General features: G+C 37.2%; 1 protein-coding gene across 2 annotated transcripts; it reads right to left on the bottom strand.

The window, feature by feature from the left end:
• Positions 1-3,457: 3,457 nt before the first annotated feature.
• ITIH3 (inter-alpha-trypsin inhibitor heavy chain 3) lies at positions 3,458-25,773 on the bottom strand. 2 transcript variants are annotated; one of them, XM_035337293.1, is made up of 22 exons: positions 25,638-25,773; positions 22,157-22,180; positions 20,837-21,003; positions 19,701-19,805; positions 19,117-19,279; positions 18,080-18,190; positions 17,321-17,446; positions 16,727-16,843; positions 15,797-15,965; positions 15,357-15,482; positions 14,933-15,114; positions 13,830-14,015; positions 13,289-13,428; positions 12,785-12,939; positions 10,969-10,974; positions 10,178-10,204; positions 9,214-9,255; positions 7,830-7,943; positions 7,050-7,254; positions 5,855-6,027; positions 4,026-4,137; positions 3,458-3,936 (listed from the first exon to the last, which is right to left on the bottom strand). In XM_035337293.1, the coding sequence occupies exons 1-22, from the start codon at positions 25,725-25,727 to the stop codon at positions 3,807-3,809; spliced, it is 2,670 nt and encodes an 889-aa protein (XP_035193184.1). In that variant the 5' UTR covers positions 25,728-25,773; the 3' UTR covers positions 3,458-3,806. The 2 variants fall into 2 exon arrangements, with proteins under 2 accessions (XP_035193184.1, XP_035193185.1); XM_035337294.1 differs by lacking the exon at positions 10,969-10,974.
• Positions 25,774-27,070: the final 1,297 nt, after the last annotated feature.

Here is a 27,070-nt window from a genome sequence, read left to right as displayed (position 1 = left end):
GTTCAAAACTAATGAAATTAGCAACAGTAATGTAATTGATGATGGCAACCAATGCTGGCTCTAGTTCCAGCAATTCTTGCAGTTTCTGAGGGTCTGCTTTAAAATGTCTACAAAACAGACATTGACTTGTTGCAAAATAGACCTCTGACTTGTTGCAAAAGAGACATTTGAACCCTGAAATGTAACATCTCGGGTTTTGGCAAGGTTTCATGTAACACATTACAAACATTGGATGATGTTTCACAAATAATGAAGAACTCAGAACAACACGTAGTGCATGGAGGTAACATTTCAGAGGAAGTGTGTATGCAGAAACCTTTGCCCATGGAAGGAAATGTGGAGGTTTAGCTTCCAATTATTCTTTTCATAACTTTCAATTACAAAATTAATTTATATTTTAGAATTTCAGTTTGTGCATATCTTTGAACACAGGAACACATGCCAGCACCACAGAAGATTATACAAATGTTGCTTTCTATCCTGCCAATAATGGATAACTGGAAAAAGCTTATTATTTTAAAGCAATATACTAAAAGAGAAGCAATTTCTTGCCAAAGTTAGGAAGATAAACTATATAACTAGAAGCCTTTGTTTGTTTGTTTGTTTTTTCTTTTGTTTTTAAAGAACAGCTTAGATATCATGCTACAATTTGTTAATGTGAATTGCTTGTACTTTCAAGACACAGATTTGGAGTTGCAGATTTGTCTGGACAAATTACAGACCAAAAAATGTGGAATTTGGGAGCTGCAGACACCAGATTGCTGGCTTTGCCACATCATAAGCTGGCTTGCCAATTTGAAAAGTAAGACATTATATTCATTATAAATGAACTTGGTATTTGAATTACGTGCTGGGTTTTATCAGGTAGCTTGCTGCAAATTAAAAATTCACTACTCTCAACTATAGGGCAATTATATGTTCCATCCTCCACCTGTCTGCTAATAGCAAGAATAGCAAAGAGCATTGAAATCCTGGAGCAATGAGGCATGGTTAAAGAGCAGCTTTCACATGCTCCCCCTGGGGAGGTTCAAGTGTGCACAGGCCATTCATGAGAGCTCTTCTAACCTCTCCGCTAAACCTGTAATTACGGTGGCTCCTCAAATGCCTCTGGCAACCTGCTGCCCTTTCAATTCTCCCTTGCTTCAAAGATGCAGTTCCTGCTGACCTTGATAAATGAGGGGAAAAAAAAAAAAAAAAAGAGAGAGAAAATAAAAGAAAAGAAGAATACTTAGCCTTTCTTACAAAACAGGAACTTTTGCATAGTTTTGTTTTTTTTGTTTGTTTTTCAATGTGTTTGCAAAGCTGTTCCTGTTCAATGGACTGCAGCCAATTTGTCTATGCTGTGTTGAAGTGCTGTGCCCAGAGCTGCAAGGGGACTGCACCCCACAGCTGATGGAATCTCCTAGGTCTTACAAGAGATGCTTGCCTGCAGTACCCATGGGGAGGTTTGCCTTTTCTGCAGCCTCCTTATGTCGCTGGTGTTCCTCGTTACTGAGACTCACAGATCCTTTTTGCTGTCTTTTGTTCCCACAGTATGTGTGATTTCCATTCTCTAAGCATGTTCCATTTCACTGTTCTCACTTGAATTGATTCTTAATTTGTTGTTTAGTCACTCTCCTCCTTTCTGAGTCCTGAAGCGAGTTCTGATGGGCTTCTGATCTCCTACACTCCTCTCCTTGCCCAAGAGGCCTTGTTACTTAGAAGCTGAAAGCAGACAGGCAATAATGAGTAGTTGGAGTTCTGTAATTTCTCATTCCAATGCAGAATATAAATATGTCTCATATGCTTTTCTTTGAGCAGCATTGTACAAGCTGATAGTAGGAGTAAAATTGTTATCTAACAGTAAGCATCCGTCTGCCATTTCTGTCTCTCCTTATTGTTACGTTTAACTAGGTTTGTAGCTATCACCTATGTTACAGGAATTTTGGAAGAATTACAAACTAAAAAGTATATTTTTCTTTCTCCATTAGTGCAAGTGGGAGCTTCTCGAGCTGTCACAGAAGCCATTCAAAAGCAGACTAGAGCCTCTGAGGTCAACTTCTGGCTGACAATTCAGTCACAGCTGATGAGACTCCTCCTACCTCTAGTGATTTGCCTCATGCCCATAAATTAAAATGAAAGCTCCGAGGTTGCATCCAGTGTTGCCCTGCATCTAAATTTTGCCAAGGTAGGTCAAGATTTATTGTCCAGCGCTATGTTGTTTTTTGTTGTTGTTGATTGTTTGTTTTAATAGAGTAAGCAAGTATGGGATGAGCCCATTCCCACAACCATCACAGGATCCAAAATGGATCATTGCTCGCTCGCTCTCTCTCTAATACATTTTTTTTTAGAATAAATATTCAAAACCAAGCAAATTTAAGCTTACCCATTTCAATTTTCCAGTCTTCCTCAACCCTTTCGTTTCTCTTCCTGCCTTACTTATTTTTCAATAACTTAATACCTTCTGTAGAAACTATTGTTTTCTGTCATATTTTTTTTTTCACAGAATCACAGAATCACAGAATTTCTAGGTTGGAAGAGACCTCAAGATCATCGAGTCCAACCTCTAACCTAACACTAACAGTCCCCACTAAACCATATCCCTAAGCTCTACATCTAAACGTCTTTTGAAGACTTCCAGGGATGGTGACTCCACCACCTCCCTGGGCAGCCTGTTCCAATGCCTCACAACCCTTTCAGTAAAGAAGCTCTTCCTAACATCTGACCTAAAACTCCCCTGGCGCAACTTTAGCCAATTCCCCCTCGTCCTGTCACCAGGCACGTGGGAGAACAGGCCAACCCCCACCTCTCTACAGACTCCTTTAAGGTATCTGTAGAGAGCGATAAGGTCGCCCCTGAGCCTCCTCTTCTCCAGGCTGAATAAGCCCAGCTCCCTCAGCCGCTCCTCGTAGGACTTGTTCTCCAGGCCCCTCACCAGCTTCGTCGCCCTTCTTTGGACCCGCTCAAGCACCTCGATGTCCTTCTTGTAGCGAGGGGCCCAAAACTGAACACAGTACTCGAACACAGTACTTTTGTCTGAGTTTAGACAGACAGCACTATCCAGCATCTGTGACAATTTCCAGAATTGATTTTTTCATTCATTTGAATAAAGGATTTTACAAACACACACACACAAATAAATAAAATACAGCAACAATTACTGAAATGTAAGTGCTGCTTGGAACTGTGGCATTTCATTAATATATAGAGATATGAGCATTCAACAGTTAGGTTCAAATTAAAATACCAAAGTACAGAAGTCCTGGATCTATACCACACTGCCAACAGTCACCTCGAGTAATGGCACCAACCCTCACCACTGTACAGTCAAGTGGTTAGATGGCTTTAAGTATTACTGAATTATCTTGAAATATGTTCTGGTCTGTCAGCTGTCCTCTTGTGTTGAATTTCAAATTGCATATTGCATCCCAGGCTTTGTGAAACAGGCATTAAAACATTGGAATAAAAGAACAAGGCATTAAATGTTGATGCTTTTATTTAAATCGCTCCTGAACCTCATTGATTAATTTAAAATTGTATAGAACTTTTCTGTTACGACTTACAAAGTAAAATTATAACTTTAAAACTAGTAAATTAATACAGTAAAATAAGGGTATTTGAGGATATGAAGCATAGCTGTGCACGCAGAATAGGTGTTTAGTGCTGAAAATTTGATCACACATGCAGTAAAAATGTGAGAATCTATCATATCTTGGTATTTTCAAACATGGCAAGCACATGTATTATTAACACTTCTTCAACAGCGAAAAGTACTATTCTTTCAGAAAAGTACTCTGTGTACGCATGATTTTGTAGGTAGTTGTTGTTTAAAACAGACTGGAAACTATATAGTCTGTATGAACACCATCTATTAGCCCAGCTCCATTGTTATGAACAAACCAGCAGGGAATATCAACGCCATGCTTAGGATCTTTTCTGTAATCCTTCTGCCAGCCCCTGAAAGGTAAAATACAGTCATGGAGGTAGTGAAGCAGAAAAGACAAATTGACACGCTAGTCTTTTCTAAGGACTTGATTATATTTTACCTTGTTACTGTCAGTTCCTTGTTTTTAATAATCATTGTGGCATCTGGTTTCTTGGGATCGGACCCAGGATGGATTTCAAGTATGGTGAAGTCAATAGGGTGGAAAAATTGTCCTAAAAATAGAAGCCAAAATTACCATTTCAAGCATGTTGCACATATTAAAACAGAAACAAAACAAACCGAAACCCCAGAATTTCTACATTCCCATGCTGTTTTCCAGGTTCTCTCAGGGTTTTAAATGCATAAGCAAACATCAAGTTTGATGCAAGGTTGAACATATGCCTATTATATTTAATTTTTATGAACTAGTGTTCTTGGCATATCATCTGGATGTAGGTTCTAAGTTTAGAGTGTGAAGTAAAATTGGTCTTTTCTAGATAGTCCTTAAGATAGCCTCACTTTGTTTCTTGCTTATTCAGTTGTATTTATTACATACTCTCCAAGTCTGTAACTTTTTTTTTTTTTTTAATCAAATAATACATGTTGATCTCTGAAATTACTTGGTAGGATTATCTTCAGAACAAGCCTGATATCTAAGGAATTTTCACATTCCTGACAGGATTAGCTTTTGGACACTTTTTGCCCTGCCTGGGCTGATGTAGGATGCTGTTGGTGATTTAACGAGTGCTGTAATGACTACAGAGGCAAATTCAAAGAAGACGAACATAACAATGAGATGCGTAAGTCAGTGAACTGTAACACCATGTACCCACACATCATGTGGGCTTTTCTTGACTCGTCTTTCTATTTGCAAGTCATATCACAGCAGAATAATTTTTGTATCTGGACAAGTCCTTTACTCTGAGGAGCAAAAAAGCATAAAAAACATTCCATCATTTTTCTGCTCTTCTGTTTCATTACAGCATTTCCAAAGATTCATGAACCTAACATACTGTCACTGATATCTTGGCTCAATCTCTTCAGACCTCCAAGAGCATTACCAAAATTCAAAAATGTTCACAGAAGTTCATTATTTACCACAATAACTGAACTTACTGACACAAAAAAACTTTTTCTGCGCTTACCTGATTTTGTAAGAGAAAATCAAAAAGCAAGTAAAATGTCTGCTGTCAGTGGAAGCATAACATTTTCCAACAGAGGATGCATACCACAAAACCCACTACTCTGGCAGAAAACGGGATTCAGTGAGGCCTTAATTTTCATCCCTGAAGTACCAACTTTGCCTTCTATTAGAATGTTTTCTAACGTGAATATAATCCTAAACAATACAAGGCTTTCTGTAATTTTAATGTACGATTAAGTGGTTGAGTCACCATCCCTGGAGGTGTTTAAAAGATGTTCAGATTTAGAGTGTTGTGATATGGTTTAGTGGAGGACTTGTTAGTGTTAGGTCACAGGTTGGACTAGGTGATCTTGGAGGTCTCTTCCAACCTAGATGATTCTGTGATGATAGTCAATCAAGATATACCTTAACATCTTCTTTGCATACAAGGGTGCACTAACTGAGGTTTGGCAAATTTTGACCAATGAGTAAGCATGTGCATTTTCTGAGTGTTTGTACTTAGGAGAAAGGTAAAAGGGGAGATCAAACCATCCAAGAGTCTGGAGGAATGGTGTAATAAGGAAAAGAATCTGTAGGTGAGTCAGTGAGAACCATGGGTGCTAGTGATTTCAGCAGAAGAATTTAAGAAAAGATTATGCATAAAGCCAGAGCCCAGAATATTGTCAGAAATCTTCATACAGTTGATCAACATTATCTCGATTTCCTCCTCTGTCTCCGTTCATAAAGGCCAAATACAAGATTGTGTCTGCAAATTAGGTAGCCTCAATGAAAGAAAATTATATTTAAAATGCCAAATGAAGTCATACCTAGTAATCCGTGGGTCTGCTCAGACAATTTATGACTTTTCAATGTATACAGTCCTAAGAAATCCTGTTGGAGAGGATGTTTCTTCCATACTTGGTGCAAAACAATAACAAATGATGCACCACCTCCCATTGAGAGCACCAGATTTTTTTCCCTGTTAATTATCAAAGTTAAACTGAGGGGGAGAAAAAAAAAAAAAAAGAGAGAGAGAGAGAAAAAAACTTGACTTAGGGCTCTGCGTTAAGAGTTAACAGCAGTGATAAGAAAATCAAGAAATGAAACAGGTCAAACAAGTGTGGCTTCATAACTTACTTATGGTTTTGTTGTTGTTGTTGTTGTTTTAATTAAGTTGTTTAGTTTGGTTGATGTGAATCTGTGTGTGTTCACAGCCAGTCCAAGACTCATACTAAATTACACTGTAAAAGGCTACCTAGCCTTTAAAGTTTTCAGCAAGTTGTTTCTGCCCATACTCTTCCCATAACAGCACAATTAATCACAGACATGTTAGTGAGATTTAGATATTGCACCTCATGCTCAGTATTGAAAATGTTACTGATAAAACCATCACTTTCTTGCCTGGATGTTACTTGCCCCCTTTTCTCTTTGTTTTTCAGAAAAGACAACTTCTAACGTGCCTAGGTTGGTGTTAGGATAAAGAATATTTGCTTCTGATCATGTCACTGATATCATTAACATAGCTGTCCCCCTGCCAAAAAAAAAAAAAAAAAAAAAAAAAAAAAGTATTCTGAATCAGAGTTTTGCTCTGAATCTCTTTCTGTTGCAGTGTTGTCCTTGGAAAGAATAGTTGGTCCGAAAACACAGTGAAAATGTAAAGGAGGAGAAGGTACTGTTGTTTCTTTTCTAAGCTTTCTTTTGCACAGGTATAAATGATTCTCTAATAGATAGAATCATAGAATATCCCAAATTGGAAGGGATCCACAGGGATTATCGAGTCCAACATTAGTCATACTAATGGAACATCAGAGGAAATTCTGCACTTACTTATTACAAGCAGAGAAGTTTATGAATAATCTTCAGCAATTACACAACAAAGTAGAGCACTGAATCCAGCGTGATTTGAATTGGTTGGTTGGTTGGTTTTTACATTTTATATCTTAAAAGTATATTTTGATCATCCCCCAAAAAGGAGTGTAAAAATGTAACACTGGAATACAATATTCTTTCCATAAGCCTTACCCTTCTTGTTGCAATGTGACTGAGTCAAGCCAGGTAAAAGCTGTCTTTTCATTGCCATTCTCAATTGAGATCTTCTCAGAAGTTACTGTCACTTTTAAATTCAGATACTTGTTTGCAATGCCAAGTTTTCCAAAATATGTATTTTGTGTCTTTGCATCGCTGTTTGCTCTCTTATCACCAATGAGTTCTCCATTGACTGTGATGCCTAATGTGATAAGGAAACAACAAATACTATTTTATAGATAGGACATCAAAGAGTGTTGCAGTAGTTACAGTTCAACAAAACAAATCCAAATTGAAAAGTAGACCAGAATTACTTGTGCATGTTTGTGCAAAAGTATAGTAAAGGAATAGAGCTCTGGAGGCAGTTCTGTAGACATCCACAAAGACGACAACCACCTTATTGATAAAAGTTGAATATTTCCTAGACTACAAAATTTTGTGATGGGCACGAATAGCCTGTGTGCCATCCGTCTCTGTTTGCCAGATAATCCATGAAATGGAAACCTGAACATTATTTTATTGCTTCTACTTCTACTCACTGAAACAAATTACATCTCTCAACTCCCACAGTGGTTTTCAAACGGCAATTAAAAGTTCATGTTGCTCCAAGAAGTGAAAACAAAATTATGGTAATGGTACCCTATCATGGCTATAGTAACTCCTGTTAACTTTGCTGGAAAAATAGCATATATAGTATAAAAAGAGAGAAATAGACCTTAAAAATAAGACATTTTGATATAAGTATTCTGATTTACTGTTTAAAAACGATAAACTCACCTGTAACTGGGTCATTTATTAAACTTAACACATCACCTGGTTTTTCATTGATATTGAAGCAAATGGCATCCTCTTTTTGTGGCACTGATATAATGAAGTGTGGATCGCCATCAACTGTAAAGCAAGTCACAGGTGTTTGTTCAGTGATACACAGGTTCAAAGCTCTACATGAACATTTAATGTTGTGGCAGTGTACCTGATGCTGGGGACCAGCAGGAACTGATCCCTGCACAAGCTGTGCCCAGCTTAGTCCAGCCCATCTGCCAAGGAGTGGTGGGGTCCCAAGGAAGCTGCTACCAACTCCCAAAAGTGAACTATGTCCTTCTTCCCCTCATCTTCCCCAGGTATGTGGCATATATCCTATGACTCTCAACCACTGTGAAATTTGGTATGTGATTCAGGCTGGGTACATCTAAGTGGTTATCGTTGAGGATGAAAGTATTAGGGAGGACAGGAAGTCCACATGGCTAGAGGAGGTAGTCACCATCACAAATCATAGAATGGTTTGGGTTGGAAGGGATCTTAAAGATCGTCTAGTTCCAACCCCCCTGCCCTGGCAGGGACACCTACCACTAGATCAGGATGTGCAAAGCCCCATCCAGCCTGGCCTTGAGTGCTTCCAGGGATGGGGCATCCAAAACTTCTCTGGGCAGACTGTTCCAGTGCCTCACCACCCTCTGAGTAAAGAATTTCTTCTTTATATCTCATCTAAATCTACCATTTTTTAGTTTAAAGCCATTCCTCCTTGTCCTATCACCACACTCCCTGACAAACAGTCCCTCCCCAGCTTTCCTGTAGCCCAATTTAGGCACTGGAAGGCTGCTATAAGGTCTCCCCAATGCCTTCTCCAGGCTGAATCATAGGCAGGTGTTCTTTGATCATCCTTGTGGCCCTCCTCTGGACTTGCTTAATATGTCCATGTCCTCCTTGTGCTGGGGGCCCCAGAGGTGAACACAGGGCTCCAGGTGGGGTCTCACAAGAGCACAGCAGAGGGAGAGAACCCCCTCCCTCGCCCTGCTGGCCATGCTTCCATTGGTGCAGCACAGGATACGGTTTTCTGGGCTGCAAGTGCATGTTGCTGGCTCATATTGAGTTTCTCATCAACCTGCACCCCCAGGTCCTTCTCATTGGGGCTAAATCAGGAAGCCTAGACAGTGGGAAGGGGGCTAACAAAATGACCATATATGATCTCAGTGACTCAATGGCTTTAAAACATTTTAGATATTTAAAGTAAATTGAAGTACTCATCTGTTGTGAAAAACTGTCTGCTTTTGTGTAAAGGCATTGTGTAAAAGACTCCGGGAATTGTGTGGTTCAGTCTTAAATACCCACAAGAGTTTTCCTTCTGAACAGACACAGTTCAAATTAGTCAAAAGTAACTCACCACTAGTATACCATGCAGGCCTTGATAAATATAATGGTGGAGCTGCAGGGTGCAAAGAAAAATAAGTTAGAAAGGCTCCCATCAAAATGGAATACTTACACACTATCTGCACAGAACATGTAAGATGTCAGAAAGTTAATATGCTAGGTAAATTGCAAATTCCATCCTGTGTTGTTTTTTTTTTTTTTCAATAAAATAGAATGACAGTTTGTGTCCCTTTGGAATCAAGCAAAGCTTTAGGATAAAGACAGATTCTTTTGTAATCTAAATTGGTTTGAGCGTCTCCACAAAGCCCAAGCAATGTGTCTGTAGGAAGGCAAATGTCTCAGATTTAAGGATTAAGCTGTCTATCAACAAGTCTGGGTAGAAATGCAACAGCATTATCCATTTAAAATTTCTGATGTTTTGACATTTGCTTTTGATAGGATGAATGTGAGACTTTTAAAAAAATTGAGAAAACTAGAAAGAGATAGGGAGAGAGATTGAGAGAGAGATTGAGACAAATCTCCTGCACTAAATCTTAAATATGACTCTTCCATTTCCAGCACTGTTCAACCAGTCTGAAGAGTCAGTTGCTGTCTTACTCTCATCAATAAAACAATTTCTCTTTGTATAAATAACTGAATATATTAATTTAGCCAGAGATGCTGATATCATAGTCCCATGCTTAATATAATTCCCAAGCAGATGCAAATTCAAGTCCATCCTCTGAAACAGCTTTCCAGGAAAATGTTGGTTTGATGATATTTACTCCTTAACAACTATTCCACTGAGCATTTTTCAGATGTGGTTTTGTTCTGTCTTTAAGTGTGATTTTAGCAGTGAGGAAGAATTGGTAGTATTTGTTTAAATACAGCTGTAAACTCAGACAAGGCAGTTTCCATCTCTCCAGCAGTTTCAGTTGTCTGAATCAATTTCCTTTGACAGATGTTTCTTCATTCAGAAAATCTAATTAATTACTTACCCTGCATAACAACTGGGGCAGCCTGTGCTGTGAATGAAAGAAAACATTATTTTAGAGGTGAGAAGAATAAAGACAATCTCCCTCTTTCCTTGAAAAATAACTCCTAAATCTTGTAGTCATGTATAAAGTTCCAAATTAATTAAAAAAAAAAAAAAAAAGTTAGTCAAAACAGTTTATTTAGATTTTTGTACTGCAACAAAGCAAACCATGAATGAGTTCAACACAGTGTCATGAACAGATAGAAAGCACAGACCAGTTTACAGCAAAAATGCTATTGCTCAAAAGGTATGCAGTTTGTCCTTTAGGGGATCTGTAAGGGGCTGGGACAATTTGCTCCTTTTCTAATTCCCTTGTGCCTTGTTCCGAACTGTACTACTGGAAAGTCAGTAAGATTTATCCACCTGTTCCCATGTATTTCTAGTCTTCTCTTTTTACATCTGAATCTATGGAACAGTGTCTGTAGATGTGGTGCTGTGCTGAAGAAGCAACAACACAGCAACAATGAAGACATTTTTTTTTGGACACTTGCCTATATGCAGGTATCTGGGAGCCAACAGTGCTAGCTCTGGAAAGAAACTTAATTGTACTGGGCCTGAATTTTGTGATGGTGGGATGCTGCAGTTAGGAAATTGAAAACAGTAATCACAACATTTTCTATCCGTAAAGTTTTTAATCTCATTATAACAGTGTCTTAATCTATAACACAATATTTTTGTAAAATCATTGGGGAATAAATATACCTCCAAGGCTTAAAAAAAATGCTAGGTAAATTTAAAAAGAAATGTACATACCTTCAGCTGTTATCATGGGTGAACAGGAAGTAAAAGGGAGAAAAAGAGAAATTTACAGTTTCAGTTGTGTGACTAAACAAGAAGGATTCTGACCCTGTTAAAACATATTCTGAACAAACAAAAAATTAAACTCTGTTGTTGAATTGTCAGATTCTACCATATATCTGCAATTTTTTTAAAATTCCATTTCTTCCCAATGCTACAATTCAATATATACAGAGCAAACAGAAACACAGTGAAAGCAAAAAGCTGTTATGTGGGCAGCAAATCTACAATTAACTATGCATATAACAAGAGTACTATTAGTAATTGCTTTATCATCGTGTCATTTACATATCACAAAGTGGTTTGTATTGGTTTTTACTCTTTTGCAATTTCCAAGGCATTTGCTTCATTCTGCAAATATTGACTGGATGATTCAGTAATCCTATTCGTGATTCTAGACTCCAGTATGCGTGAAAGTTATTTTTTTCCTTACACAGTGGAAGTGCTTTGAGTATATTCTTCTGTTATCACTGTATCCTTTCAACATACATAGAGGATTTTCTTGAAAAGAGATTCAGAAAAAGGTGACTCTAAGTACATGCCATTTCTGTCAGATGTTTGTGTGAGTTGTCCATCTTGTAGTGTTCACTTGTAAACTACAAAGTCATTATGCTGTATAATGACTTGAATGTTAAGTTAAATTTGTGTTTAATGTCAAATTAAACAAGTGTTTTTGTATCAGTATCCCATCACGATAATTACAAAAAAAAATGCAAAAAAAAAATATCATCAACATGCCTGTAGAATTATTGCATTTTGTAGGGTACCTAGCAGTTAACTGGCTTATATTCCACTTGAAAGAAACTCTCACTAACCTCCAGTAAGCATTTCTGTTAAGTTAAAAAGCCTTAAAATAAGTCTTGGTTATCATGCCAAATTCAGGAGATAAGCAAGTTTTTCATTTAGAATCCTGCACAGACCCTAGACAGAGCCTGGGAGGAACTAGGGCAAAACTAGGGGCAGGGGGCAAGGGTTTCAGGAAAAAATAATGGATGTTAATAGATGGGATTGGAAAGCCTCACAGGAGGTTTGACAGACCTGTTGAATTAGGGAGATAAGGATGCCTCAAGCAACAAATATACATTATAGTAGAATGTCTTTGGGGTGCACTAGTATTTGTCTTACTTTGCTCTCACTAAAGAGGAATAGAGTTATTCTCTTTCACACAGGTGATACAGAGAGGCTGAATTGCATGAAAGTATAATGATTTACTGAGCAACGAGTTAATCATTGGCCAAAGTATCAAAGGAGATGAGAATAAATTGTGTGCTTTTAATAACTGTTTTTCTTTCTGCAATAGATATGTTTTACAGGTATTATTGTCATGATTTTACAACCTAAAATACTCTGCACAAGGAAGATCTCATGGCAATAGACCCTTTTCATGTAGAAAGATGTTACTACAATTACTTCTAAGCTGACGTATGTAAAAACATAAAGGCAAGAGTGATGTGACCAAAATCGAATATAGCTGGATTATTAGATTAGAAATGCTTCTTTTTTAATGTAATATTTTATACATCTATTTTTAAATACACCAAATTTGAATTTATAATGTTTTACCTGTATGAATTAGTAGTGAAGGATGGTTTGATGGAAATGAGCTTCAAAATGAAAAGTAATTTTGTATAAGCCATACAGATACAGGCTTCAAAAATAGATTTTTCAGATGTGTGTTTAAAACTGTGCCCCACACAAAGCTTTTCTTTTGGGAAACATCAAAGGAACATGTGGCTTCTTTGATAAAGCAAAACTGTGAAAATGTCTATACCTTCAGTCATTTTATCAGCAATCCCAACTTGATTGTCATAGTCTTCTGGCTTTGTTACCACCATGGATGTCAGTGGTGTTACAAACTTGTACTTTAGTGAGAGATCCAGGACTTCAGCTGTAAGATTCTCCTTTTCTTCTCCTGTCGCTGCAGTGCTGAACACAGGGAGAGACTCCTGGCATCAATGATTGCTAAATTACTGACTGAACTCTAACTTAAGTACTTTTCTTTAAAACGAAATTGTCACTCTGCAGCTAATTTATCAGGAAGGTATATTCGTTATAATCTAAGTGCTCTTCTGATTTCATTGGCTATCCAGTGGAGAAGGGCAAAATTGCTTTATATTTGCAGTAATTTAAAATGATTTAACTTGCTACTTGAAATAGGAATATTGAGGTTGGGGAGAAGACAAAATAGTTGTGAATTGCAGCTTTGCATCCAAGAAGTTGTACCAGTCACATGGCTTAATAGTTTCATTGAAAATGCAATTCTAGGATTAATTACCGTTTTTCCAGGAGTTGTTCAATCGTGAGATAAGCCCAGAGCCTTTCAATGTAATCCCCAAATATGTATTCCTGTTCTTGGAAAGCTTTAGCTGTTTGTTCTGCATCTTGTTGTGTAGTAAATGACAGGGCATCATTAGCCTATTGGAAATAAGGAAATTTATCTGCAGCATAAGTAGCCAGAGACTTCCAGAACGTTCCAGAATCAAGACCTTCACACCTGGTTCATATTAGAAGTAGAATTCTGTATTTAGAGGAAGGCATACCAAATATTCAGCTGTCTTGGCCCTCAGTTTTCCTCACCCAGTGAAGACTATTGCCTGTGAACACTAAATATCCTACCACCAGGTAGGATTCTTAGGCAAGTAACCTGCAGTTGCAAAAGCAATGCCTTTGGTGCATTTACTTGTTATGTATGTAGTAATACATCCTTCCACTGAGATAAAGACAAACCTGTAAATATTTTAAGTTTTCCCAGCTCTGAACAATTGGATATTTTGCATAGCATTTATTTAACCTTACTCAGTTAAATACATACTTACACCTTCACCTTTCACATCTACAGTCAAACTGTTTTGGTTGATGTCTACAAAGCGTCCAGCCACCACAATCTCAGACCCATCATAGAAATGCTTAAAACTGTTTTTAGTTAAGCCTGATATTTCATTTTCTGGGTAGTGTAACTCCACATCAGTGAGCATGGGATTGGACACCTCTTCATAAAAACCCTGCAGGATAAAAAGATAAAAACATTTAACTATATTTTTTCTTTAATTCACTGGTAGATAGATGTCCTACTATTTTAGCAGTAAAAACTTAGAATGCATTTTAGAAGAAGTATGTAAATATTCAGTTAAATCTCAGACTACAAGGCCTAAACATCTGCAAAAAAGTCAAATGAGAAAGAATATATTGACTCTTCAAGCCTCACTAGGACAGAGAAAAAAAATCAAGAACAACATGCTGTGGATGATGAGTTCAATCACAATTGAGAGGAATCCTAAGCTCCTCCCGTTATATTAAAGTGTTTCTAGACTTATTCCCTGCAGAGACTGAAATCATAACATAAGCCAAAGGAGACTAGGTGTTAGATTTTGACTGAGCTTGTAATGAAATCCAGTATACAAATTTGTTGGTCAGTCCTTCCAATGGATGGTATTGCATATATTGCAGTGGATGGTAATCTTTCCAATGGGTGGTACTGCTATAAAATGCTTCAGAAGTATGGTAAGATACACCTGCTTGCACTTGCTAGACTCTTAAGCTCTGTCATTCTCCTCTTCGCTTGCCATGACATTAACCACATGATCTGTGAGGTATGGAAGATAGATATAGTGATTGCAGCAATTTTGCTTATATAATTTGGCACACACCAATGTATCCTTCAGAACCATGTCTTCTTCCACCTTATGCCAAGTTTTGAACACTCTTCCATAGCCTAGGGTATCTCCCTTTTATAGTCCTTCCACTTTCTGCTTTTATAAAGGAAAATGAAATGCAACCAATATTCTGATTACAGCATATTATTGATTGTGTCAGTACCAGAGTACACTTTGGGCTTTTTGATTACTTCAAAATAAGAAATGTCTGTATACTTACCTGAATTAATATATCTCTCGTCTAATTTAAGTTGGAATTACTGTACCTGAAGTTGTAAAGCTGAATCAGAGTCAGGATAAATCCGACGGGCCAATCCTTTATTTTCTAGTGCCATCTTCTCTAAGAAACCATAGTCAACACCATAGCCAAAACCAAGATTGTATAAAGGGTATTTCCCTTCAGTGGCTTTTTTCACATGCGCCCGAATGTCCTGGGTATTTGATATGCCTGCATTAAATCATAAGAAAGGTTGAGTTTCTTCATAGATAAAATGAAATGTGATTAGTGGTGTTTGGATTTCTTAAGAGGCACTATCAAAGAGTTGTTTAGTGGCATGAAGCTGGTGTAGCAGCAATTAAATAATGAAAAAAAAAAAAAACACCACATCAAAAGTCAAAGATCATAGAAAATTTAATTGAGTGGGTTTTGTTAGTTAATTCACTCTGTTATTGCATCCAGCACAAACTTACCTACATTTGGTTGGCCATCTGTTAGCATAATAATTATAGAAGCACTTCTCTTGGGCACAAAGTTTTCTTCATGAGCAGCATTCAGTATCTCAATTCCTTTCATTATACCACCATATAAATTTGTCACTGCAAGGTAGACATAGAAATTTGGCTTCAACAGAGGCAGTCAAAATAAAGGACCATTTTTCACAGGAATCTGACAAGATGTCACTACATTATAAAGATGAAAGGTGTAGGTTTGCTAGCAGGAGGGTGTTTAGATACAAAAATAACTGAGCTTTGGAAACATAAGGAAAAATAGATATGCACTGAGCCAATTTTAAGCTCAGGAGTGTCCCATTAGTAATAATTTTTAAATAAGGTGTAGCATTGTGTTCACAGACTGAATTGATAAATTAACTTACTCAATAACCTATTAGCAAGTCCAGTAAAGTACTTACTGCCTTCAGTGTTAATGCCCCGAACGAACTTCCTTGCTTCATCCAAATTTTCAGGAGTGGCCTTGATTAATTTTTCTTTCCAAGTGCGTACATCACTACCAAACAGTATGAAATTGAAGAAATCATCATCTCTAATGTCATCTAAGATTTTTAGAAGTGCTTCTCTTGTCTATAAGAAGAAGAGATTTTAACATATTGTTCAACTGTAAAGAAATTGGTGCTTGTAGGTGTTACATGCCTAATCTCTCAGGTACTTTTTTCTTTTGTTCCTTTTACACAGAATGTTTTGCACATATTCTGAGCTTGTTCTATCCTGTCTAGTCCTGTGTCTGTTTCAGAGTAACTCTAGAGAAATCAGACAGTTGCAACTACATCTGGTAAATCTGTGTAGCTGAGAAGAAAATCAGGTCCTGTGACACAGATTGTTGAATGAGACAAGTTGGCATGGCAAATTTAAGGTGTTGGGAAATGGGCAGTTACAGGTTCATGGAGAAGTCCATATGCGACAAGTGTAGATATTTTGATTCAGCACCAAAAACTTAAAAGTTCTGAGCATTAGATTAGAATGAGGAGTCCTAGCTATGAAAAGAGCTGCTACTTCCCAGAGGAGACAGAATGAGCAACACAGATAATGCACATAATACTATAGAAGCATTTTATTTTTGGAAATGTATAGAACACATGAGATACCTCTCTGAAAATGTAGATATCTGAAAATTTTGAAATAATGAAATTTCTAAGTAAAATATAGACTTAATGTAAAGAATTTTGTTGTGCAGTAAGACATTGATCTAGTTTTTACAGTACAGAGACTTAGCAAGGCCATAGCATAAAAGCACTTGGTGTAGCTTCTTCACCTTAAGTTATCATGTCCCTTCCATCACAACAGAGGCTCTTCCATTGGGACTCGATATTAATAAAATAACTTACCTGTTCTATTTCCCTTCCAGACATTGAGCCACTAATATCTATTACAAAAATAATATTCTTGGGCAACTGTGGAAGATTTGTTGGTGCAAAGAAGTGTACAAAGTAACCATTGACAATCTAAAAAAAAAAAAAAAAAAAAAGGAAAAAAAAAAGAAGGAAAAAAAAAATATGTTAACAAACCAATAGCTTTTTTATATATTACGAAGATAAAATGGATAAAGAAGAAATTACTTTGATTTCATCTGTAGCTCTTGAGTGGACTAACAGGCTTTAATAGCCCTGACCAGTCTCACCTCTGTCTGTCCATGGACCCCATCGATCTGTATCCCATCCTGACTGACTTCCCACCTTCACCTCAGACTGCCTCATCACCACAAATATGCCTGATGACCTGGACTCTTGTCTGAATTTGAATTCCTTTTCTGGGTCTGCCTTGCTCAGGTTCTGTGGTGACTGGGCTCTTGGGTGCTGAAGCTATGTTGTCACAATCAGCTCCCTGTCCTTTAAGGAACAACTGGCTTTCACTGCTCCTTGACATTTACCATGCAAGGTAAGATCATTCAACAGTGCAAAACTGTCAGCTGTCAAATTTACCTGCAAATTATCTGGAGTTGTTCTCTTCACATCATATTTTACAGTAAAATCTCCATCCAAGAGAGACTGCGAACAATTTGCACAGGTTCGCTGCTGATCAAGAGTTGGCTTGAAAGAAATATGCCCCTGAAAAGAAAAACCATCAGGAGATCTGAATCTTAGCTGAAAACTTTTACCAAACACAAAGAAGTTTGTAATTTTCTAAGACTAGTATATTTATATTCACAGACATGAGAATAACTTGTTTTATCTGTTGAAGTATTAGTTTGTATTTGTATTTATTGATGGGTAACTGATATCTCAGGGCTGCTACCTAGAGCTCTCTTTATATGTTTTGTTCCTCACCTTCCTTGGTTTAGCCCTCCACGCTGAATTATAGCTTTGATAAAGCTCTTGGGCAGTCTATGACTTAAGACTTCTACCACCTCCACACATGAGAAATCTACTTGCTACTGATTTAGTTCTTCCATAGGAAACAGTGAAGTTGGTATCCAGGTTTACAACTACTGCTGTGGGACAAGGCCTACTGCTCTGGGTATAGTTCCATGTTAACAGCTGGAACTAAGTGGCTTCTGAACTGCATGGAGATGGCCTTCAGTTTGCTAGCTTGTAATTCACAGTTAATTTGCACAGACAAGCCTGGACTTTATTTTTTATCCTCTCACTTCCATTGCTAGCCATTACAGCACTTTTGCACTTATACTATTATTTCAGTTATAACCATAATAAATAAATTATGGAAGGCATTAGGTACTGTACCTTTTTATCTGAAAAAGTTTTTTTAATGACATTTTGCAGATCATTGGTGATGAATGTTCCTTCAGCTTCCAGCTCAGTGATGCCTTGTGGCTCAAAGATATTTACATCAATCTGAAATATTAATTGAAAATTATTTTTATTGACTCTCCCACAATATATCAATTTAGTCATTTACAGGAAGGTCAGAAGGCAACTATGGATATGAAAGAGAGATTTTCTTAAAAGAAAAATAATTTTACTTTTTTAAGTTATAACAGAAATCCAAAACCACACTTGTGTGGATACACTATCAGCCAAACATGCCTTTTTCTATGTAGAGGTTAAAAACAAAATTAGAAACAAATGTTTATGCTTTAATGAAAATGTAACGTTTGAAATGTAGTTAGTGGAATTTTGTCAAATGTCAAATAAATACTTTAGTCCTTCTAAAATATAGCCCTGTTATTAGCTGTGAGCCATGCCTACCTTTGACATATATTTCAGTGTACCTTTTATCATATTGTGTTTAAAATAATGCTTTATGAATTTGCAGGTGCTGAGTTTTGTAATGATTTTTTACACAGATTTTTCTGGGCATATAAAGGAGAAAGAATTTACCTTAGAAATGGGTTTTAGTAAGGTAGATAGAAGTGATCAGACTGGTTTGGGCACACGAAAGCAACAGCCTTCAAGAATACAATATATGTATCACTACAATTTAGCATGATGTAGTTTCATGGTGGTGTGAGAAAGGCATAGTTTATGCAATGAAGGTATTTTTGAGAGCTATTTTACCCCAAGGCATTTTAATGGCTTTTCAGTTTTCTGTATATCATTTATTTTGAAGGCTTAATAGCTGAGCTAACTTGCCAGGCTTACAAATAAAAACCTGCAGTAAAGCATGTTGGCAGGGACTCCCCAAATGGTTCACTGGAAATATTATCATGGGCCTTTAGTTCATCTGTGGGCCAATGGGAATGACCATGGTACTACACTTTCAACAGAATCTCAACATCTTTTAAGTCGCAGTATCCAATTTGATACAGTTTGACATCTACCTCAAAATCTTTGACAAGCTGCTTCGGTTTTACTTTGATGAACATCTCATATTTTCCAAACTGTCGCTTCAGCAGTTCCTCATATGTGAGTTCAAAAGTGACTTTACTGGCTGCTGCAATGTTGACTGAAACAGTGAACTTTTCTGTTTTTCTTCCTGAAGCCCTGTATTTAAGTGGGTAAGAAGAATATTATCCTTTTTCACAGTATTTACTGCGTGGGTTTGGTTGGTGCAGGAGTAAAACAAAGATGGGAATTTTGATGTATTGCTAAAATCATAGTCAAACAGTGTAGAATTTATTCAAGTTTGCCAATGAGCTTAATCCCAGGAACAGATCGTATGCAGTTAGCAAAAGCTGCAGAAACAGTTTTTCCTTAACTGCAGATACAGCCTGTGCAGTCAGAAGTTGTATTTCTTTCTTTATAATTTATATTACAATTACTTTTGTTATTTTTAACTTAACTTGTTCTTTTCCTTTGGTCCTGTAAAAAGCAAACCTCAGAAATATGCCAGAACAAGGTATTACCAATCTCACAATTTGCTACAGGATGATGGTGTGGAAGCCATACCAGACATCATTCTTACTTGACAAGACCAGCAGTCTGTCCCTTTGAAACAGCTTTCTCATACTCCTGTTTGGCAGCTTCTTTTTCTTTTATATTTCCAGGGTAAGTGACACCATCAATTGTCCTGCAGAAAAATTGCCTAGTTTAGCTGAATGGTTTGCACTGATACATGAAAAGTTATTATAGGCAATTTTCTGTTTATTTATTGGTTTGCTAAAAAGTATTTTCAGGAATGTGGTATTGCCAAGATTTGAACATTTTCAGTGAAGCACAAACTAGCACAAACAAGTGACTTCAGCTTGAACAAAGAACTCTGTGCTCTGTACCTCAGAGAAACTAAAGCAATATTTTCCTTGAAAATAATTAGATCAAAACTGGGCTAATAGCAACACTGCTTACACCTTCTTTATTCCTACACTTTAGCAAGCTTGGTCATATCATCTAATAGAAAGATGACTCTCTGGATGAGGCTCATCTATCCAAATGCAGCTGTCTACAGCTGAACATTTCATCTTTACACCATTAAGCAAGCATTTTTTACAGGGGATTGATCTCACCCTAAAATAAAAGGTCTAGCATAACTTAGAGCCTCCTAAAAGCATCTGTTTCTTTTCACTGAACATAAAACAGGCATAGTGTGATTAGCAGAGATGGACGTGTTTAAACTGAATTAAACTTCAAAATGGTGTTAAAATTGCGTAGTATTGCAACTAAGATAAAAATGTAAGGGAATGATTTAATCTACTTCCCGTTTTTAATTCAAATTTGATTTCAAAATGAAGAGAGAAATTAAAATATAATGTCATCAGGGAAATGAAGTAATAGAACTTTTCTTGTTTGATAAGATCAGAGTAAAGTAAATAGTATTTCTGAAAAAGTGAATGGATCTCCAGATAGGATCTTCCATTCCCTAAGGTCCATAATGATGAATAAATATAATCAAAAATGACTCATCTTTTTAATAGATGTACCAATGTTTGCCTTTCCCCAGTTATCTTACATGTTAAGTTAATAGTATCAGAAAATTGCCCTGAAGACATTTAGAAATCAAACAAATAAATTAAAAATGAACGCTTTTTTTTTTTTTTTTCTTTTCCCCAGTTGCATTTGTACAGATTTTGAGTTTACTCTAGCGGTATTTTAAAAACTACACACATGCTGAAGTTGGTAATGAAGGCTGTTTTAGGGAGTTCAACATCAAAGAAGACTTCTTTGTGCACGTTTCCACGATTAACAGCTCGACTGGTGATGACATTGTGGGCAAATCGTGAAGTTACTTTACTGTCAATTTTCATGCTATAGATTTCTATCCCATTGACAACCTGTAGATTGAAACATGAAAAAAAAGAGCTAGCTGTTATACTTATGCCTGTGTTAATCAGCCATAATAATACTTTTTAGAAAGAAATCATTGCAGGAGATTCTATCATTCCAAAGTGAAACAGGAAAGACCTAATGATAAAAAACAGGACACAGCTGTGTTGCCTTGGGTCTGTAACATCACCATGGGGGTGTTGTTCCAGGAGTCATAACAATAGCCCCTTTAACAAAATATTGCCACCACAACAAAGATGCTACCAGTGGGAGATTTTTTTTTTTTTTCCCCCCTCTACTGAGACTGTGATTTTTGTTTCTGGTTAGTCAGAGACAGCACAACCAATGTACTGCTGCCTCACTGCCTTTGTGACTGATATAATCAATTGAGTGGTTGACTCCTAGAGCACAGACACAGAGTTGTCTCATGTAAAAATAGACCTAACGAGTTCCAGATGAGCTTCAAATTCCATTTTGTTATCCTCAGTTTTCTCACAGGTGGGACTTATTTGCCTTTAAGCAAGAAAATGAGTAGGGCAAGACTGAATTTCCGTAAATGCTCAGGTGTAAGGTTGCTGGAGACTATCTGAAAACACAGGCAGCAGTAGATGTGCCTCCTTAGGCAAGGAGGCAATAACAAGGTCTGCTTCCTTCAACAAAAGCAGCAGTGGCAAGAAACTTGTGATTGTTATGCTAGGCCTGATCTCTGGCTAGTTGATTAAAAGGCCTTCCCAAAATCAAAGCATTTAGCATTGCTGAAGTGGCATTCAGATGCCAAGTGGAATCAGCCTCAGAAATCTGGTCTCTTGCCCTCCTTACAAATAACAATATAATATAAAAATGTTTGTTAGAGACACAGAGGTGACTTCAAACAACTTAGCTATCTATTAAAATATAACAAGAGGTTACAAATAATTTGTTAATTCTCTTTCCATCTACTGGAGTTTCCATCAGAGCTTGGAAAAGAACAGCCTCGTTAGTCCTGCTGCCTAAAACAAGCAACTCAGGGCTCCCCCCATGTTGCACACACTCAGAAGTATGTTTGCTCAGATGGGGCTCACAGAAACTTGCTGTGAACACCGTTAGAGTATTCTTGTCACTATGAATCTTTCACCACAGACTGAACAGAACCAAGTTTTCATAAAAGACAAGACTACTCACCAAGTCATTTTCAGCATTTCGCTTCTGTAAAGAGAAAAAATGGGGAAAAAATCATGACAAAGGTATGAAAGCTGTACTTAGACATCTCGTTCATGGGAATTCCTGTTGTCAGGACCTGTGATATACATTTTGTCTTTTCAAACTAATTCTCCTTTGGGAGAAAAAAACATAGCATAAAAAATGGTTTGCACTTTTTTTCCAGTCACACAAACATCCCACTTATCAGGCAGACCCATCCTTACACTCTTTCAGACTGCTTCACCCCACCAGCCTCTGATGCTAACACAAATACATAAGATGGCAATTCAGCAGGCTCACAGAGCAGTCACTATGAAAGGCTGCAAGGAGAAAAAAAAAAAAAAAAAAAAAAAAACTGGTAGAATTTTTTGTTTCCATGTGTTTGCTCTCGGAATGAGTGCAAATATCAGAAGCCCTACAAAAATATAATGTACTCTCATGATCTGAAAGAAAGACCGGGCTTCAAAAATTCTTGTGGGATCATGTGAAAATAGCAGCTTGCACAACACAATTCCTGTAAGCGTGGTTGTAATGCCTTATCTCTTTTGGCTCTAAGAGGGTCACGTTCTGTGCAAGTTATTTTTTTTCATGTTTATGTGCTCTACCAAATAGAGAGTTAAAGACACAGAGATAACAAATCAAATATATATCTTGGGTACATATCTTGTTACCTTGCTTTTGTTACCTTTCATATTTAGGAGTTCTACAGGTTGGAAATGGAGACACAAAGGATTTTTTTTTCTTTTGGCTTATTTTGCATTTGTTTTCTTTCTTCTTCTTTTTTGTTTTTCTTCCCCAAGACATTATATTAAATCAATGGTAATACAGAGATTTGGGGAAGGCTTCTCAAATACTGGAAGAATCTGGCCAGTTCATAATTCAAACTGTTATTGCCACATAGGTGATTTCTGTGTGTATGTCTCCTGCTTCACAAACTTATGTGTTTTTTTTTAATGTCTGTGTTGTACACCCACCATTTCAAATGCTCCCTTTCCAAAACTGAAATTATCTTTTCAGTATCTGTACTGTCATTATAGCTAATCATCATGGATGCTTGGAAATGAAAAGCTCAAGTATCTGAAATGTCAATTTGTTTTGCACAACCTTTTTGTTAAAGTAGAATTATCAAGCAGTTTCAGACTAAAAAAAAAAAAATGGGAAAAAAGTGTTCTTTTGTTGCAAATTCTGTAATTCTGACTATCACTTCCTAAACTTAAAAATACTTTAACTGCATTTATTTTTTCCAGAATTGCTGCTGTGCATGTTCTTTAACAAAGTTATGGATTCTATACTAGTTTTGAAAAAGTTCTGGTCTGATTCTCTAAATACTTTTGGAGCTACTCTGCCATTCTCATTGAAAAAGAAAATACAGAAAAATCTTTTAGTAAAAGGTGTTAGTGGCTTTGTACTTGGGCTGATCTTGTACAGAGATACTCAAACCCAAGTGGGCATCATCCTGGGCTACCTACTGCAGCTGACCCTGATTTGATTACAAGGTTGCATTAGGTGATTCTGCAATTCTGTGATTTTTTTCATTCTTAATGATTCACTCAGTTGTAGATAGAGACCTCACTAACATCAAGGTCATTTTAATATCCTCTGATGTGTAATTATGGTTACTTGATAAAATGTTTCTATTTCCCCATATTTGCCAGTTGTAACAACTGTTGGAATGTTTTTATTTAATTTATATAACAGTGATAAATTCAGTTTTTGTTTAATACTGTTTTACTGTGGCAACAGCAAAGAACATAGGTGTAAAGTATCTATGGAAATTGGAGAAGAAAAGTAGAGGAAAATAGGAATTTGAACACCCAAGAATACAGGGAGGGAAAAGAGGGCTCCCATTACATTACTTGCAGAAAGAAGCCCTGATTTTACAGCCTGGGAAACTAAAACACAGCATTCCTAAGAGATTGAGCAAAGAATCTACAGTTAATTTGAAATAACCTCCAGCAATGCACAAGACTGAATGAAGTATTTATGTAAATCCCTATGCATTGCATAGGAAAAATAAGGTATGAAAATGATTTTGAAATCACCAGCAGCATTAAAGATTCCATCGTTCCAAATGATGCTGATTGGAAATCACATAGAAGAGAGAATAATGCAACTAAGCTATGAAAACAGAACTTGCTTGTGACCTTTCTAGGAGTCTCACTGCTGCCAGGATGAGAGGGTTATGGAAGGAAAGCTGTCACCTAGAACTATATATTCTAAGCATGTACCCATGAGATGTACCCATGCTTTGAATATGTAGTTCTAGGGGTAGTTTTATTTCTAGAAAGAAAAAAAATCCTACCTATCATAGCTTTGTGTATAGGAACAAGATGTACAAGTGTACTTAGGAGTCTTTGCTTTGGATTATTTTTTTTTCAGTTTTCAGCTGATTGGCTCTGCCAATTGTGTTTATCTGACTGTGGCTTTAAAAGCAGCTTTGAAAGCTTGAAGATTATAAGCCATGTACCAGAGAGACTCCTAGCCATGCTTCGTCACTCATCACTAGAATACTACCTGCTCAAAGGAGCTAAGACAGGGTTTGGGAGAGAGGCCTTTACAAGATACAGCAATCTCCTCCATTTCAACAAAATTACATTTGCATAATGTATAGAACTGAAGTGGGAGAATCAACCATTATTTTCTGTAGTGTTCTGCATGTACAGAGGGCACATAGCACAGGGCTTCGGCCATCTTCTGTTTAGGAAAGCTTTAGCATTGCAAGACATACAGAGAACAACAGACAATATAGTCATCAGGAGAAACAAGCTACCCTATATCTGGGCTTCATATGAGATAATAAGAATTCTTGACATTTGTAGTTTTCAGCTGTAAATCTCAAGCTGACTTCAGAAAGATAGACATATTATTATCCTGATTTTCAAAGAAAAAGTTTTGGCAAAGACCATAACCTCATCAACAGAAACTGACCATAAATTGCTTTGTCCTGTTCTGCCCACTAACCAACAATGTTCCCTGAAGAGATCTGCCCTCTGTAACTTAAACAAGCTTTAATTACTGAGAGAGAGGAAATAATGTCATTTGTACCATAGAGATGTTTATCTGGATGTCCTGTTACACCTCTGTTACATTTCTTTTCGAAGGCATCTTTTCACTGATATTTTGCATCTCTATACAAGTACTATAGTAAGTTCAATTGCAGCACTAATTGCACACATCTAAATATAAAAGCTCTAAAACATTTTACCCTTACATGGTGATGACAAGTAAAACAGAGGAAAGTGATGTTTTTAAAAAGACAAGAGAGCTTCTTCAGAGCTGATTCAAAACTGAGGCTGATTAGAGGCAAACCATTCCGCATCCCAAGTCTGATCTTGTGTTCACTGATAACAGAGAACAGAAAGCTCCTGGTGGCAGCACTGTATGAGCTCTCTGGAAAATGTTCATAAATGGCAGGAAGCTAATCTCTGAAGAATGGGAGTCCCACACATGGTTGATTACTTACCTTAATGTTTCTGACATGTGTTACCAAAAGGTCTGACGATGCAATGGCAGGAATCGATAATAAGATACAAAGCAATAGATGGCTTTCCATTTTGGAAAAAAGTAAGATTCTAGTCTGAACGATACACTTAAATAAATAATGCTTTGTTTACAGAGTGTTAATAGATAACCCTGTGTGCAAAGTGGGATTAAACATTAGGCATATGGGAAAAATCAAACACTGAATTTTGATTTGCATGATCTACAAAATACTGCTATAAAACACTTGTGGAAGGGTCAATGTGAGAATATGACTCTTCTATGTATTATCATCTGCAAACAGAAATTCAATAGCCATTTCTGTACAGGTGACTGATGTGAGAAGTTGTGTTTTTGCAATAGAAGTTGTTTTTGCAGCGGAAAATTCCACTAACCTTGCATATTCAAAAGTGATTGTGCGGCACAGCAGTGGGGAGTACGTTAAGCAGATAAGGGGAAGGTCCCACTGTCCCAAAATAAGGAGGATAGCTAAGAAAAACAGGATGAGCAGTACGAAATCAGTAAAAACAAAAATCATGGGCCCTCTAGTCACAAGATTTTTTTAAAAAAATAAATAAAATAGGAAGAGGAGGAATTAACGGTTGGTCAAATAACATAGGACATGTATGGTATAGAAGTGCATTGAGTAGGTTGTGAACCTGTTGTACTCAGCCAGTGAGGAAATGGGAGAAATCAGGTGTTGAGTAATAGGGAATATAAGGTTATGATAAACTTTTGCTGTGTGCTTCTGCTTGCAGGACGCCCGCCATTGCAATCATGAATAAAATAGCTTCACAGAAGATCCTGTCTGAAGAAAATTATCGAGATTTTTCTCACAATTTGTGCCTCGTCCAGGATCTTTTCACCTACCAGAGAGTTCTTGCCACCACAGACAGGAAGGTGCACCCCACTGATTTCAGCAGTCCCATCGGGGGTGATGGGTTGTCTCGGTAGAGCCGATAAAGGACCGAGACAGTTAATCTGGAGACAGGCTCTGCGAAGCACTGGGGAGAAGGGAGGCCACCACAGACACACCTCAGACACACGACAGACACAGCACAGACACGGTACAGGCACAGGGATAACTGCTGATAACCCGGACCGGGAATTCCGTAGTACTTGTATATAGTACCTGTAGTACTCAGCCAGTGAGGAAGCGGGGGAAATCAGTGTTGGGTAATAGGGAATATAAGTTTATGATAAACTTTTACTGTGTGCTCCTGCTTGCAGGATGCCTGACGTTGCAATTGCAATTAAATAGCTTCACAGAAGATCCTGTCTGAAGAAAATTATTGAGATTTTTCTCACAACTGATTTTTATCTTTCTGCTCTAGACTCACCCCTTTTCTGGACTAAAACTGTATACCTTCCTAAAGGCTGTCACTGCCTCAAATTTATCACAGTTGTAACAGAGCT

This window comes from Oxyura jamaicensis, chromosome 12, assembly GCF_011077185.1.
Source record: "Oxyura jamaicensis isolate SHBP4307 breed ruddy duck chromosome 12, BPBGC_Ojam_1.0, whole genome shotgun sequence".
Taxonomy (NCBI): domain Eukaryota; kingdom Metazoa; phylum Chordata; class Aves; order Anseriformes; family Anatidae; genus Oxyura; species Oxyura jamaicensis.
Note: the sequence above shows the minus strand (reverse complement) of the source record. Positions and strands in the feature narration are given on the sequence as shown.